The sequence below is a fragment of the Labeo rohita genome, chromosome 11, assembly GCF_022985175.1.
Source record: "Labeo rohita strain BAU-BD-2019 chromosome 11, IGBB_LRoh.1.0, whole genome shotgun sequence".
NCBI lineage: Eukaryota > Metazoa > Chordata > Actinopteri > Cypriniformes > Cyprinidae > Labeo > Labeo rohita.
Window position 1 is genome coordinate 5,690,877 of NC_066879.1, and position 15,050 is coordinate 5,705,926.

Sequence of the window (15,050 nt, forward strand, 5' to 3'; positions counted from 1 at the left end):
ATCAAAGTGTCATTTAGCCAATATTTATTTGTTAATTTATTTATGGACATGAAAGTGTCATCTATCAAGACGCTCATTTATCTCAAACTTCAAAAGTGACCTTCAGTAGCAAGGTGAGGTGCACTGAGGTGAACGCACTCTAGCATTCAAAGATTTGTTTCAATGAAAGTACTTCATGTAAATTGGCCTGGCAGCCAATTTGGCCCTCTGCCCTCCAATTTTTTTGTAGTTTTGTTGTTGTTGTTTGTGTTGCCTGCTGAATGTATAAAAGTGATTATTTTGGAATTCACCAGTTCGATAATAAAACTCTAATAAATTATGGATCGGTTAGTCTCGACTGGCAACGCGTTTCACCTCACGCATGTCCGCCAAAAAGATATAAGACTCAAGAATGGAGTGGAAGTGCCCAAGTGGAGCAGAGAGAAAAAAACTGTCCTGTTCAGTACTTCAAGTGCAGGTCAGTTATATCTGTAAATAGTAGGGGTGTAACGATACATGTGTTTGTACCGAACCATCACAGTACTGGCATCTCGGTTCGGTGCATGAGGCCTTACAGCAAATACAGGCAATTCACCCTCAATCCAGAAGGGGGCGCCCGCAGTAATGCAACTCTGTTTGATAACCGCCGGCAGAAGAACAGCGAATGCCAGGAGTTGCGCACTTGAAAACAAAGACCACTAGACAGTGACCATGTGCTTATTCTGAACGCGTCTCTCACTGGCAAAGGAGTATAATGTTACTTTAAAGGCTTGCGCACTCAACTGTCTGTGAAATGGAGCTTTGTGCTCTTGTATCCTACCTCTCTCATTCGGCACAAATCCAAACATTCCGTAATATTTCCATATTTGCGATGCTAAACTTTTATTTATTATGTAAATTATAAACTTTGTATTTCAGTCACGTTCTAACGTTTGGTTTGGTTCACTGTGTTTTATTTTGATAAAGTACCAACTGTGCTGTCAAGTTAGCAATGCTGGAAACTTGGAACTGATATGTTTTGTGATTGTGTGCGCCGGCGTGATTACTTCAAATTTCCTTATACCAGCAAAATCAACTTAAAACAAAAAACAAACAGAATGTCGCTTTCTGCCATTTGAGTTTCCTTTCGGCCACAAAACTATACTGAAACTCAGCAAATATACGCTATGTTACGTGTCAGTTTTTTCCCCTTGTCCGAACCGTGACATCTGTGTACTGTTACACCCCTAGTAAATAGACTATTGTAGTTTTGTCTTTGTTTACTTAGTTAGGCATTTAACTGCTAGTAAATGTTAGCAGTAGCAGTCAATTACTGCAATAATAACAAAAAGACATAGGAGCTAAGGCAGACAACACAACCCTTGTGAAAACCCTTGTGTTTTTAAAAAAAAAAAAAAAAATTAAACCAAAAACCATGGTTACTATAGTTAAACCATGGTAACCACAAATGAACAATGGTTTTGCTACACTGTATAGTTCTGCCATGGTATTTGTAGTAAAACTCTGGTTGTACAAATGGGAATCAATCTGCCAAAAAAACATGGTTACTATAGGTTTACCATAGGCCCAAGAATACCGTGGGTAATTTCCCTTAGGACAAAACATGATCTATGAGAAAGCAAAAACGTTCAGTTTTAAGATTTTTCTATAAAGATATATTCAAGATGTAGCTATTATTGTACTAATTTTGACATTTAGGCAAGCTAAAACAATAACACATGGTCCTAATGTAATACTTACATTTTTCTAAAATAAATGTAGGCCTATACTATGTGCAAACAAATTACAATCAGGTGGTTGTTTCGCAACAAGGTGTCTGTGAAACAAGGTGTCACAAGAAAATCTGTGAAAAAAGTAAACACACACAAGAGATACAGATAGAAAAAAGACTAAAAAGGAAATTGGAAGTAAAAGATAAGATTTAATTATTTTGCACAGCCCCAGCCAATTTAAACTATTTTATGTGATGATGATGATGATGGCCATAAAAAAAAAAAATACTGTTGTCTGTGGTTTTAAAATCTGGTGTGGGTGTATAGGATGGCCTGGATGAGTGTAAGATTTCCCAGCCTGAAATTTTGTCCCAGTCTGCCCCTGTTCATGTGAGTATGTAGGGTTCACTGAAACTAAAACTCAAAGAAACTGCTGATAAACTATTGCTCTGTGTTCTGCGGTTCTGTGTTCAAAGGCCCAATGGCCTTTTGGATAGCTGGATCTTGGTTATGGAATAACTAAATATTTACCATTCGCTCTGCCCATAATCTGAATGCTTTTAAAACGACTTTAAAAAAGTACTTTTATAGGCTTTTGAGTCTGATTTAGAAGAGACCTAAATATCAGTTTTTAATGATGTTGTGTTTTGTCTCAACAATACACAACAATTAACTCAACAATACATTTGTAGGTAATAGGTAAATATGTAGTGAATATGAGGAAAATGGTTTGGCATTGTGTACAATGCATATTTTTGCTTTTTGGACAAATAGCTTTCGACATTCCTTATTTGCAGTCATTGACAGTGTACTCGGAAATTGAGTTTATGTCAAGTATGTTCTTGAGGAACTTGAGGAAAACGCTAATAGATAAAAGTATAAACACTCCTTTTAGTTTTTTTACTTAATCAAAAGTACAAAAGTACTTGATTTTATTGGACTTTAGTAGAAACTATTGAGGATTTTACTATAGTAAAACATGAGTTTAGGTTACTAATAAGTGACAAATAGTACAAACATACAATATAAATATAGAACTAGTTTTATAGCATTTGAACATTTGACCCCCTTTATGGGGTCATAAAGAGCACATGCTCATATGTAATAGTTCCTACATGATTTACTTTGGCAAAATGATAACACACTGATTTCCTGATTTACTTTTCACACAAATTATGATTACAGGGGCAGATTACTGATTAAGAAATACTTATTTTGCATGGTTCCTTGCACATTAAATACTTTTACCTCAAAATGCTTTCACTGTAGTTCATGATTTATAACTAATAGGTAAATTCTGAAATTTGCATCACACAACCTGCTCCAAATATATGGCTCTTTTGATATAGTAAACTTGCTCAGAAGCACACCCGGTACTGAATTACACTTGCTAAACAGAGGAGTTGGGTTAAGTCCAGTGAAACACAAGTCACAATAAAAGAGCTCAAAGACTTACACAAGCAAGATAAAGAGGCTAAAATGTTTTTATCTCATGCTGGCTCCTACCGAATCTGCTACAACAACAGGGAAGATGACTAAACATTTAATTTGCATTATTTTTAAATTTTAAAAAAATATATAAAAATAAAAATAAGGGTATAAGCAAAGCAATAAAAAGCACAATATAAACAAAACAATCTGCTAAATGAATAAATGTGAATGTAAAAATGTTTTTTGGAACAGGTGGGACTTTTCTAAACATGCTAGACTCTTCTTTTGTTATGCATATTTCAATTTATGACGAATAACCCAAAGCCTGCCATTTCATAAGAGAGGAGCTATAAGCACATATATGCATACAATTCCACCTCTAGCTGCTCATAGAGATTTTCAATACTTTTTAAACAGGTGCTTAGTGTTATGCAAAGCATACCAAGCCATTTTGCAAAACTCCATCCTGAGTCCTCTCTCCTATTCACATCAAATCACAGCCTCATCAATTATTTTTCCCCAATGAACTACTTTCCAAACATTACGGCCAGACTGCCGATGATAAGGGAAATAATTATTCAACTGAACTCATGCCATTTCTTAGATGTTTTGCAGGGGAGATTTTGATAGCGGCAGCGGTGCAGGTCAGAGCTTACTTTATTAGGTTGAAATGTCACAGGTGGACTGGCATTTAGGTTAATGAAGAAAATTATTGTCTGGATAAAAATAATAGGGCACGCTGTCACTGGATCAGGGCCTCTGACCTACAGCATGCTATACAAAGCAAATGATACACTGACAATATGCATTAACTGTTTTTGTTGCTCCATTCACATCTGGTACAATTACCTGATGCTAAAGAGGGTAACTCACTGAAGTTGCTTTGGAGTTACACAGAGTTAATAAGCAAGGCCATACTGAGGTTTTAAAGAATTTAGGCATAATTTCAGACAAACTACAATATATTCACACAAATCATAAATGAACCTGTCAGAATGAGTAAGATGCTCTATATATCTGGAAACTTGAGCATAACACAAGTGCTATATTAAAGTTGGATAAGTTAGATGAGTTATATCTCACATTATTGGAAATGCCACTGAAACGCGAAACTCAGACTGTAAATAAGATGCAGCAGAGAGGTTTTATGCAAAAAGTGAGGTGCACACTGTTTAGTGAATTAACAGTCTAGGATAAGTGTCAATTCCACATTCGCTGTTGGGAATATCCAAAATTAAATTTAGTGTTCAGTCAATCACATCCTACTTTAAATTTAAACAAAGCAAGATGAAGCCCTATAGTTGAACCACCGATGTCACATGGTCTATTTTAACAATGTCCTTAATACCTTTCTGGGTCTTGAACGTGGTAGTTGCATTGCTGTCTATGCAGCATCAGAAAGCTTTTGGATTTAATCAAAAAAATATCTTAATTTGTGTTCCGAAGATGAACAAAAGTCTTTCGGGTTTGGAATGACACAAAGGTGAGTAATTAATATAACTTTGTAACACATATAGTGGCATGCGAAAGTTTGGGAACCCCTTGCAGAATCTGTGAAAATGTGAATAATTTGAACAACACAAGAGAGATCATACAAAATGCATGTAATTTTTTATTTAGTACTGTCCTGAGTAAGATATTTTACATAAAAGACGTTTACATGTAGTCCACAAGACAAAGAAAATAGCTGAAATGATTAAAATAACCCTCTTCAAAAGTTTGGGAACCCTTGGTTCTTAATACTGTGTGTGGTTACCTTGATGATCTACGACTGTTTTTTTGTTTTGTGGTGGTTATTCATGAGTCCCTTGTTTGCTAAACTGAGCACTGTTCTTCAGAAAAGTCCTACAGGTTAAACTGAGACTCAAACACAACTATTAAAAAAGGTTCAAACATTCACTGATGCTCCAGAAGGAAACACAATGCATTAAGTTGAAAACTTTTGAAGAGGATGAAGATGTCCACATTTTTTTCCAATTAGTACTGCCCTTTGAAAGCAACAGAAGATACTTGCATGTTTCCCGGAAGACAAATTAAGTACAATTTACCTTGATCTACAAATTCAAAAAGTTTTACCCAACTGCTGTTAATGCTTTGTGTTTCCTTCAGGAGCATCAGTGAATGTTTGAACCTTTTTTAATAGCTGTGTTTGAGTCCCTCTATTGTCCTCAGTGTGAAAAGATGGATCTCAAAATCATACAGTCACTGCTGGAAAGGTTCAAATATGCAAAAGATGCTGGAAAACTGAAGAATCTGCAGGACCTGGAGGATTTAGTTTAACTGTTCAGAACAAACAAGGGACTTATGAACAACCACCACAAAAAAAAAAAAAAAAAAACAGTCGTAGATCATCCAAGTAACCACACACAATATTAAGAACCAAGGGTTCCCACACTTTTGAAGGGGGTTATTTTAATAATTTCAGCTATGTTTTTGTCCTGTGGACTATATGCAAACATCTTTTATGTAAAATATCTTACTCAGGACAGTACTAAATAAAAAATAACATGCATTTTGTATGATCTCTCTTATGTTGTTCAAATTATTCACATTTTCACAAGGGGTTTATCTACTATATTTAAATTCCTAATTGCAAGTATCTCATCCAAGACAATATAAATTAACTTTTAAAAGTACCTTTTGGGTTTCAGCTGCCAGTTGCTGAAGGGAAGGTGACACTGTGGCCTGCAGGGATCCAGGGGCTCTGACAGGACTGTGCAGGCTGACATAAGCCACTGCCCTGCTCTGAAGAACCACTGCATTCTCCTGTACAGACACATAGAACACAGCCATCTGCTGCCAACTGATGATGTGTCAGAGCCTTGATTGATATTTTGGCATAAAAGCCTGAGTAACCCCCAATGAGACACTACAATTTTGTGAAATGAGCATTGTGAATAATACGAATCATTATTGTCTTTCTCATACTCAAAAGTGATCATTTTATTGTGACATTATTATGGGCTTCTTAAGATTAATGATGACGTTAGCATTGTACTGATTAGAATAAACTCCTTTGCCGAACAGAATAATTTCATTAACACTCCAAAATCATCCATCTGTCTGATTGAATCTTCATGGCTTGCTGATCATGTTAGCAAGCTTTTGTACGGCTGCTCAGGGCTAATCTGTACTATTTTTGTTTTTCCTCATTTGGTTAAGTTGTCAAACTGAGGAAGAGAAAAATGGGAGTGCTTTTGACCTACTACTAAACTCAGCTTTGGGGTCACGACTCTGCGTAGCCAGAGATTTCTATAAAGTGTATTATGATGTACCAGACAAATCCAAGCATCATTTTTAAAATCTATATCTAAAAAAATGTAGCTTATATATGTAAATTGTAGGCTATGATGTGACCCAGATGCCACATAGAGGTCATAAAGGGCACATGTTCATTTGTCTTGTCATATCCATGTTGAACATTTATTTACTTTTTAGACAAATTATGATTACAGAGGCAGGATACTAATTAAGAAATACTTATTTTGCACGGTTCCCTGCACATTAAATGCTTTCACCTTAAAAATGCTTTTACTGTAGTTCATGATTTGTAAACTAACAGCTACATTTTGACATTTGCATCACATAACCAGCTCCATATATACGGCTTTTTTGATGTAGTAAACTTGCTCAGAAGCACACCTGGTATAGCATTGCACGGAGCGGCCGGGTCGAGTCCAGCGAAACACAAGTCACAATAAAAGAGCTCAAAGACTTACACAAGCAATCTAAAGTGGCTAAAATGTGTTTTTATCTCACATTTGCTTCTGTTAACACTATTGTTAGGATTAGTGAGCGGTATGTTATTTTTAAACGTGATAAAGCATTGACGTTTTAGCACCACTCAACAGACATTTAATTTCTTAACTGTGATGCCTACAACAAGCAACATAATAAAACAATAATAAAAAATGAAAGAATCATGTTTATATGTTTTGGATATAACCGCCCGTGTTTTTTGCATCACTCACTGGACATTTCACCTTAAACGTTTTGCAAAATGTACAAGGAACATAATATGTGATCCTGGACCACAAAACCAGTCATAAGGGTCAATTTGTCCAAATTGAGATTTATAAATCACCTGAAAGCTGAATAAATAAGCTTTCCATTGACGTATGGTTTGCTATAATAGACCAATATTTGGCTGAGATACAACTATTTGAAAATCTGCAATTTGAGGGTGCAAAAAAATCAAAATATTCAGAAAATCACCTTTAAAGTCGTCAAATTAAGTTCTTAGCAACGCATATTACTAATCAAAAATTAAGTCTTGATATATTTACAGTAGGAATTTTACCAAATATCTTCATGGAACATGATCTTTACTTAATATCCTAATGATTTTTGGCATAGAACAAAAATCAATCAGTTTGACCCACACAATGTATTTTTGGCTATTTCTACAAATATACCCCAGCGACTTAAGACTGGTTTTGTGGTCCAGGGTCACATATCATTTAGCAGAAATGTCACAACTGCCATGTTTTTTTTTTTTTTTTTTTTTTTCTCCAATGAGCCTGGATTGGAATACCCAAATACTACCTTCCCCCACTCAAAGGAGCCGATGTTGCCCAATGAGGTTCCCCCCCAGGAGCAGAAGACGATGGTGCGGTCGGGCTGCCAGCCTGCACGGGTTTGAGCCGTCATGGAGGCGATGATCTGAGTCATGACTGCAGAGCCGTTCCCCCAGTCCGCCAACGCACCCTCGTACCAGCTGCCATGACGACTGCCAACCAGTACATATCGATCTACAAGGGGAAACAGAGCGGGAACACTTACACACAGAACAAGAAACAAACAAACACTCACACACCAACAAACATGTTCACTAAGGCTGAGGGTCAATCAACTGCAGGGTAAAGGAGGATTTCTTTTTTTCTTTTTCTTTTCATATACACATTTTAAATAGATTTCCTGCCATCTGGAACCTTATATTGCATATGAAACAAATTAAATGTGCAGGTCAATTTAAACAGAAATCTGTTAATTGGTTAATTGTATACTTTACCACACTGTAAAAACAAAAAAAAAAGTAGTGACCTACAATTAAGTTGCTATTTCTACCGACCCCGGTGAAAAAAACAGCATATGCTGGTAGGTATGTTTTGATGCTGGTTTAAGCTGGTCCTTAGTTGGTTTATGTTGGTCTTTTGCTGGTTTATGCTGGTCACGTTGCTGGTCAAGGACCAGCATAAACCAACTAAGGACCACGTTAAACCAGCATCAAAACATACCTAACCAGCATCCCAGCATCAAAACATACCATCCAGCATATGCTGTTTTTTTCACCAGGGGAATCAGAACCTTAAATTAAGTTTGTCCTGCTGTAACCTAACATATTAATATTGATTCAGTGATGTTAAATAACGTGTATGGCTCAAATAAAACTAATACTAGGGCTGGGCGATTTTTCAGATTTTATTGATTATTATGAATTTAATGTTTTGCCACAATTTTATTTTTTTAGAAATCAAGGAATCACAATTTTGAACATAAATATTACCAAACATTATAATTAGACACTCTGACAGTATGCCACTGATCACAGTAAAGAGAAATATACGATCCAACCACTTGTAGGCACACGTGATTAACCGCTCACGTGTGACGCACTCACAGCGCTAGGCGTGTTCACACAGAATGCACTTTTGTGCTGACAAAGATGCGACGCGGGCAGTGGAATAAGAAAAAACATGCAAAGAGATGGGAGTTCACTTCTTTTAACTTGAGCACCGCTTTTTTAGAATGCTGTTCATGCATGAAACATGAGCAAAAAAGTCAGACGTGTCCATGTTTACATAGAAAAAAACAATGGAGAAGCAGCGCAATCAGATAAAAAACCTGTGAAGAACTAATACTGTACGTCTGATATTTCATGTTTGCATCATGATGACAGCCCCAAAAGCTTCTGTTCATTGTTTTTACAGAACATTTATAGTTAATAATAGTCTACTGGTGGTGTTATACCTTCAGTGATTTTGATTTTGAATTTGAATTATCTTGACTTTTGAGGAGTTTTTTTAAGCATTTTTCTCGTATTATTTCTGAACATAGAATATGTAGAATACAAGTTACAAGATGTAGTTGTAGTTTATGCATCTTTTTCTGCAAAGATATTTAACAAATGATTTGTCTAACATTTACATTATGTTGACAACTTCATCTGTGGTTCACTTGGAATAGAATTCTTTAACTAGTTGGGTTAAAAAAAAGTTACTTGAAACATGCTGTAGTTACATTTTCAAGTTGATTAGTTAAAAATCGTAAAAAAGAATCAGTCAAACGTTCTGAAAAAAAAATTGAGATTTAATTTTTTTGGCCAAAATCGCCCAGCCCTAAATAATAATAATAATAATAATAATAATAACAATAATAATAATAATGTCAAATAAAAATATGAATAATTATTAAAACATTATTATTATTATTATTATTATTATAACTTCAACTTTTCAACCAAACAGTTGTTAAAAATAAGCCATTTAAAACAATATATATTGTTGTTGTTGTTAATTTTTTAAAATTAACAGTAAAAATATTTATAATGTGCAATATTTATATTTATACCCAAGATTTCTATTTTAAAGGGGTCATCGGATGCCCACAAGTTGATATGATTCTTTAGGGTCTTAATGAAAAGTCTATAATACACTTTGGTTAAAAATTTTCAATGGTTGTGTAAAACAACACCCTTTTTACCCTGTCAAAATCAGCTCTGCAAAAATCATCCCATTCTAAGGGGTTGTTCTTTAAATGCAAATTATCTCTGCTCGCCCCGCCCCTCTCTTCTCTCTGTGGAGTGACGAGCCTGTTTACTTTAGCCGCATTTAGTGCGTTTAGCCACGAAACTTGCTAATTAGCACGCTATTAGGAAAGGTGATTGCAGAGATTCATAAAAAGAACCTTACACTCACTTCTGCTGTAGGTGAAGCTGGATCACGAATGATTTGCGCAAACATAGATGCATTTATGTAGATCAGGAGGTGCATTTCCTTCACAAACAAACATAATCCACTGTATCTTCAGCGGCTCAGATGTCAGGAGTAAATGATGACCACTATGTTCATTATTACATCCAGCAACACAACACCTCAATCACTCAATCGGAGATATTCTTAACTTACATCCCCGCTTCGAAACAATGGAGTTCGGACTGTTACAGCTGATCAGAGGTAAGACGCTCATGTCAATCAACTATCGTGGGAGCGACCTCTGTCGGTGTGACCGACAGGCATCTGAGAGTGGCTCGATTCAGCTGTTTTCTGCATTTATAATAATTTAAAAGGTTTCTTGAGCATCAAGTCAAAATATAAAATGATTTATGTACTAATGGCTGCTAAAAGACAGCTTTGTGACTGCAGGAATAAATTAAATTTTAAAGTATATTAAAACAGAAAACAGTTATTTTAACTGGTAATAACATTTCACAATATTAGAGTCTTTTTTCAATCAAAATAAACGCTACCTTCATAAGCAGTAGAGACTTGTTTTTAAAATAAACTTAAAATTAAATAAACATAAAATCTGTGTGCACTTTTTCTACATTTATACACACTCTGCCTTCACATACAGCAAACGACTTACAGACCAGAAAAGAAACAATTTCTCATGCAATTAGCCGTGGGCTATAAACGGCACTGGGCCACCTCTGACTGACAGCTAGCGAGGGTGGAAACAGACTCATCAACCTCACAAGAGCAAAGAACTAAGGAATATTATAACCCACCTGTATTCAAGAGTACCGATGCGGTCTTAAGGGAAGTTATTAAGATGACATCAAAATGATAAATAAATAAGACAGTCAACTGCCAGATAAATGAAAGGTAAACATGGTATAAAAAGACAAAAGTCAAGGAGAAGAACGCCTCTCCATGATTTGTGATACATAATTAGTGACTGGGCGACCAATTATGACAGGAAAAGAGCGCCGTAAATCTGGAAAGTAAATCACGGAGAGCTTAAATGCATAGACACAGTGACTTTTACAGTCATAGGGGCGGGGGTGAAAGATTAAACGCTTTCATTACATCAGACGTACGATTAAATCATCCTGAAGGTGAAAATAGTGGTCCGTAATTAAAAGCCTATTTTCGGCAGCCAAGTGACCTGCATTTGGACAGTGGCGGCAGACGTGGTTTTAAGAGATTAGTTTGTCATAGTGCACATGGAGCGGGGGGTGGAAAGGGCTGTTTCAGCACGTAGACTCAGATTTGGCTTTATTCGCCCCCGGACTCTGGATTTTCCAGCAGATGAAGGAGAGAATGCTTAGATTGCACTCTTGTTTCGCACTGCTATCACGAATACAATGAAGCACTGTGACAAAGCACTGTGTCTTTGTTATGTCAGACCAAAGAGCACAGCGGTTTATGACCATGCCTGGGACACGCTGACAATATCATGCAGTTCAAATGAGAGTGATTTGTTATTTAAATGAAATAATCCTGCATTAACTATGACAAAAAACCCTTTGGGTTTGTACAATGATAATTTGGGTTATATAAGCGCTGTCTTGGTTTTGTGCTGACCTACCTGGATTGGTCTTGCCTTTGAGATATCCAATAACGTTGTGCACCGTCTTGAAGGATGCCTGGTTTTCAATGGTGAGATTTATGATTTTTCTTGCTGAGGAACAAACAGAAAATCCAAACGAATTAGTCAAGGATGTGAGACACTGACAGATCCAGCTATAAAAAAAGGCAAAGGAATGGCGAGGTTGTGTTTTCAATCAATCCAAAAGAAAGAGGGGAAAAAAGCGTGTTAATTAAAATATTATTACTAAATCCAACAATGAATCTATTTTTATTTCATGTTGAATTAAATATAATTAATGAACAATTAATAAACAACAACAACAACATAATAATAATAATAATAATAATAATAATAATACATACATACAACATTAATAATAATAATCAACAACTACTCAACTGAATTGTTAAAGTTGAATTAAATTATTAAATCACTAAAACATTATTATTATTATTGAACTTCAACTATTTAAATAAATTGTTAAAATTTAAATAATTTAATTAAAAAATAAATATAATTACTGAAAGTACTATTAAATATTTAACAACAGCATCAAATTATTATTATTATTATTATTATTATTATTATTATTATTATTATAGTTGTTGTTAATAATTAATTTCAACTGTTCAACTAACCTGTTAAAGTTAAATTAAATTATTAAAACAATATTATTATTATTATTATTATTATTATTATTATTATTATTATTATTTATTCAACTGAATTGTTAAAATTCAAAGTTCATTTTAAAATAAATATAATTAATGGAGGTATTATTTAATATTTAACCACAACAACAACAACAACAAAATAATAATAATAATAATAATAATAATAATTATAATAATATTGTTGTTGTTGTTAATTAAAGTTAAATTTAATTATTAAAACATTGTTAATATTATTATTATTATTGAACTTTCCAATAAATATGGAATAAATTAATTTCATTTCAATAAATTAACAAATTATTAATTAATAATTAAATTAATACATTATTGAACTTAAACTATCCAAATTAAGTTTTACAATTCAAATAAATTAATAAATATGAATTAATAAATTATTAATTAATTACCAAATTATTAATTATTTAATACATTAGTAGCAGTAGTTGTAGAAGTAGTAGTAGCAGTAAACTAAACAACTATATTATTATTATTAAACTTCTGTTATTTAACTAAATTATAAAAATGTCCCATATTTTTTAAAGAAAAATTCACTATTCAATTAAACCGTGAAAATAATCATTTCATAATCATTTATTAGATGTAAAAAATAAAAAAAATAAAATAAAATAAAAAAATAAAATAAAATAAAATAAAATAAAATAAAATAAAATAAAATAAAATAAAATAAAATATTATTAATTAATAATATGCTGCAAATAATCACATGAGAAAGTTTGGTCCTTTTCATGATTTTCAATCTGGTATATACAGTAACAACTACAACACTAAATGTTTCCATCTACAATTTAGCAGTAAGTTACTTCCCATTTCCCATATAATGGCATTATTAGGAGACATCAATAAAGCTATGTGTTTCCCTTATAGTACAGTATATTGATGTGATCACTGATTACATTACCCAGAAGCTTCTTTCTATTGACTTTGGGCCCTGAGAAAAACCTCTTTCCATTTGTAATACCACTTGCAAGTTTTTGGCACATCCTCCATTATTAAATCACCTCCCATTAATTGTACATGAACCATAAAACAGAGAGCAGATATCCTTTGCTTTCACCATCCGTTTGTGTGTTGCAGAGAAAGCGTACACCATCACAGCAGCTTAAAAAGGTGCCGCCACTGTTCGCCTCACACTCTGACCAATTACACATAAAGGATCAGTGTGATGGAGTGAATATCAATGAGGCTGGTATCCCGGCAGATAAAAAGAAGAAACACCTGGCCCTGGTACACATCCCGAGCCACTCTATCTCCCGCTAGCTCGTACAACAAGGTTTAAGACAGAGATGGAACAGAAACATTAAAAAAAAAAAAAAAAAAAAAAAAAAAAACAGACAGATGTGCCAGCCTATGCACAAAGTAAGGCTGTCACTAATTATTATTTTGGTAATCAAGTGATAAGTTGATTATTCAAGTAATAATCAAGTAATCGGACAATTACAATTATTTTCTGAGGTAATAAAAATAGACCTAAGCTAGCAACAGCCTTTTAAAATGACTTAAAATACATATATAATAGCAATGAGGCAATAACTGCAAGTAATCATATGGTTTTATCGAACAAAACTGTTAAAATACATAATATATTATTAACAATAGAACTAATGTACATTATTCAATATGTCAAATGCCAGCGTGATCTAATCCTTGTTTAATATTGACTAAACAACACTTAACTCAAATGTCCACTTAATCTTTATAATATTTAGCAATTTCTTTACGAAAGAAATGTCACAGCCACTGTAATTTCTTGAATATGTGGACATCAAAACGTGAGTGGAGATTTGAGCGTTTATTTTAAAATCGCGATGAACAGGAAGCATATTTACAAACATACTGATGTATTCTCCTGTGTTTGCATAGGTTTATAAACGATTTACCTTACTAATCTGATGACATGGTGAATGTTGCGTTCCCAGATGAACATTAAAATATGCATGATGGAGTTTGAGACGCTCCACACATGTATGAAGCAACAATAACTGTTAACCTACACGCATGTAAATCATTAAAGTGAATATATTAAACCTGTATCACATATAATTATTTAACTGAATCGTAGCGTTTGTGATTTCACAATAGCATTATGCTTTATTATGATTTTTGAATGGTTTAGTATATCATGCAGCCTTGGAAAACGGTCTAATAATGCGTTTCATGCATTCTCGTCTGCGGTATTTTGCCAGTTACCCCACATGGTACTCTATATATATATATATATATATATTATTTTATTTTATTTTTTTAATCGAGTACTCGAATTGAATAGAGGAATCGTGACAGCCCTAGTACAGAGTCATTGGATATGTGAATATCAGGAAATAAAGATGTGGTTTAGTACCTCAGATCTACTAAGACATAAAACGTCACTGATGTGTACAGATGTGTTTTTTTACTCTTTGAGAGTAATCAAATTCACTCTAAGAATTCAGCGGGCTTTACACAGCCCCCCAAACCCCATTTATCACCCCTGACAACAGCACAAATGACTTTGGGTAAAGAGCAGAAGATGTATATGCAGTTGTAAGGGAGTGTTTAAAAGTGCTGGCGTGCAAACGGGTCGCGGTGTGACAGATTTGCCCATTAATCATCAATAGGTATGAGAGGTTACCGGCTATTGAGAGAGGTGAGCGCCTCTGCGTGAGCAAAGTGAAAAAATGATCTTGTAGGAAAAGAATGAAGAAGTCGACAGCAGCAGTGG

At 34.2% G+C, this 15,050-nt stretch overlaps 1 protein-coding gene across 1 annotated transcript in view; it reads right to left on the reverse strand.

Moving 5' to 3' along the window:
* Positions 1 to 15,050, reverse strand: part of LOC127172910 (inactive N-acetylated-alpha-linked acidic dipeptidase-like protein 2) — a 302,371-nt gene that overhangs the window by 91,110 nt on the left and 196,211 nt on the right. The window contains 3 exon segments of the mRNA XM_051122434.1: positions 5,760 to 5,888; positions 7,668 to 7,873; positions 11,655 to 11,747. Of these exon segments, the coding sequence (XP_050978391.1) occupies positions 5,760 to 5,888; positions 7,668 to 7,873; positions 11,655 to 11,747 (428 nt within the window).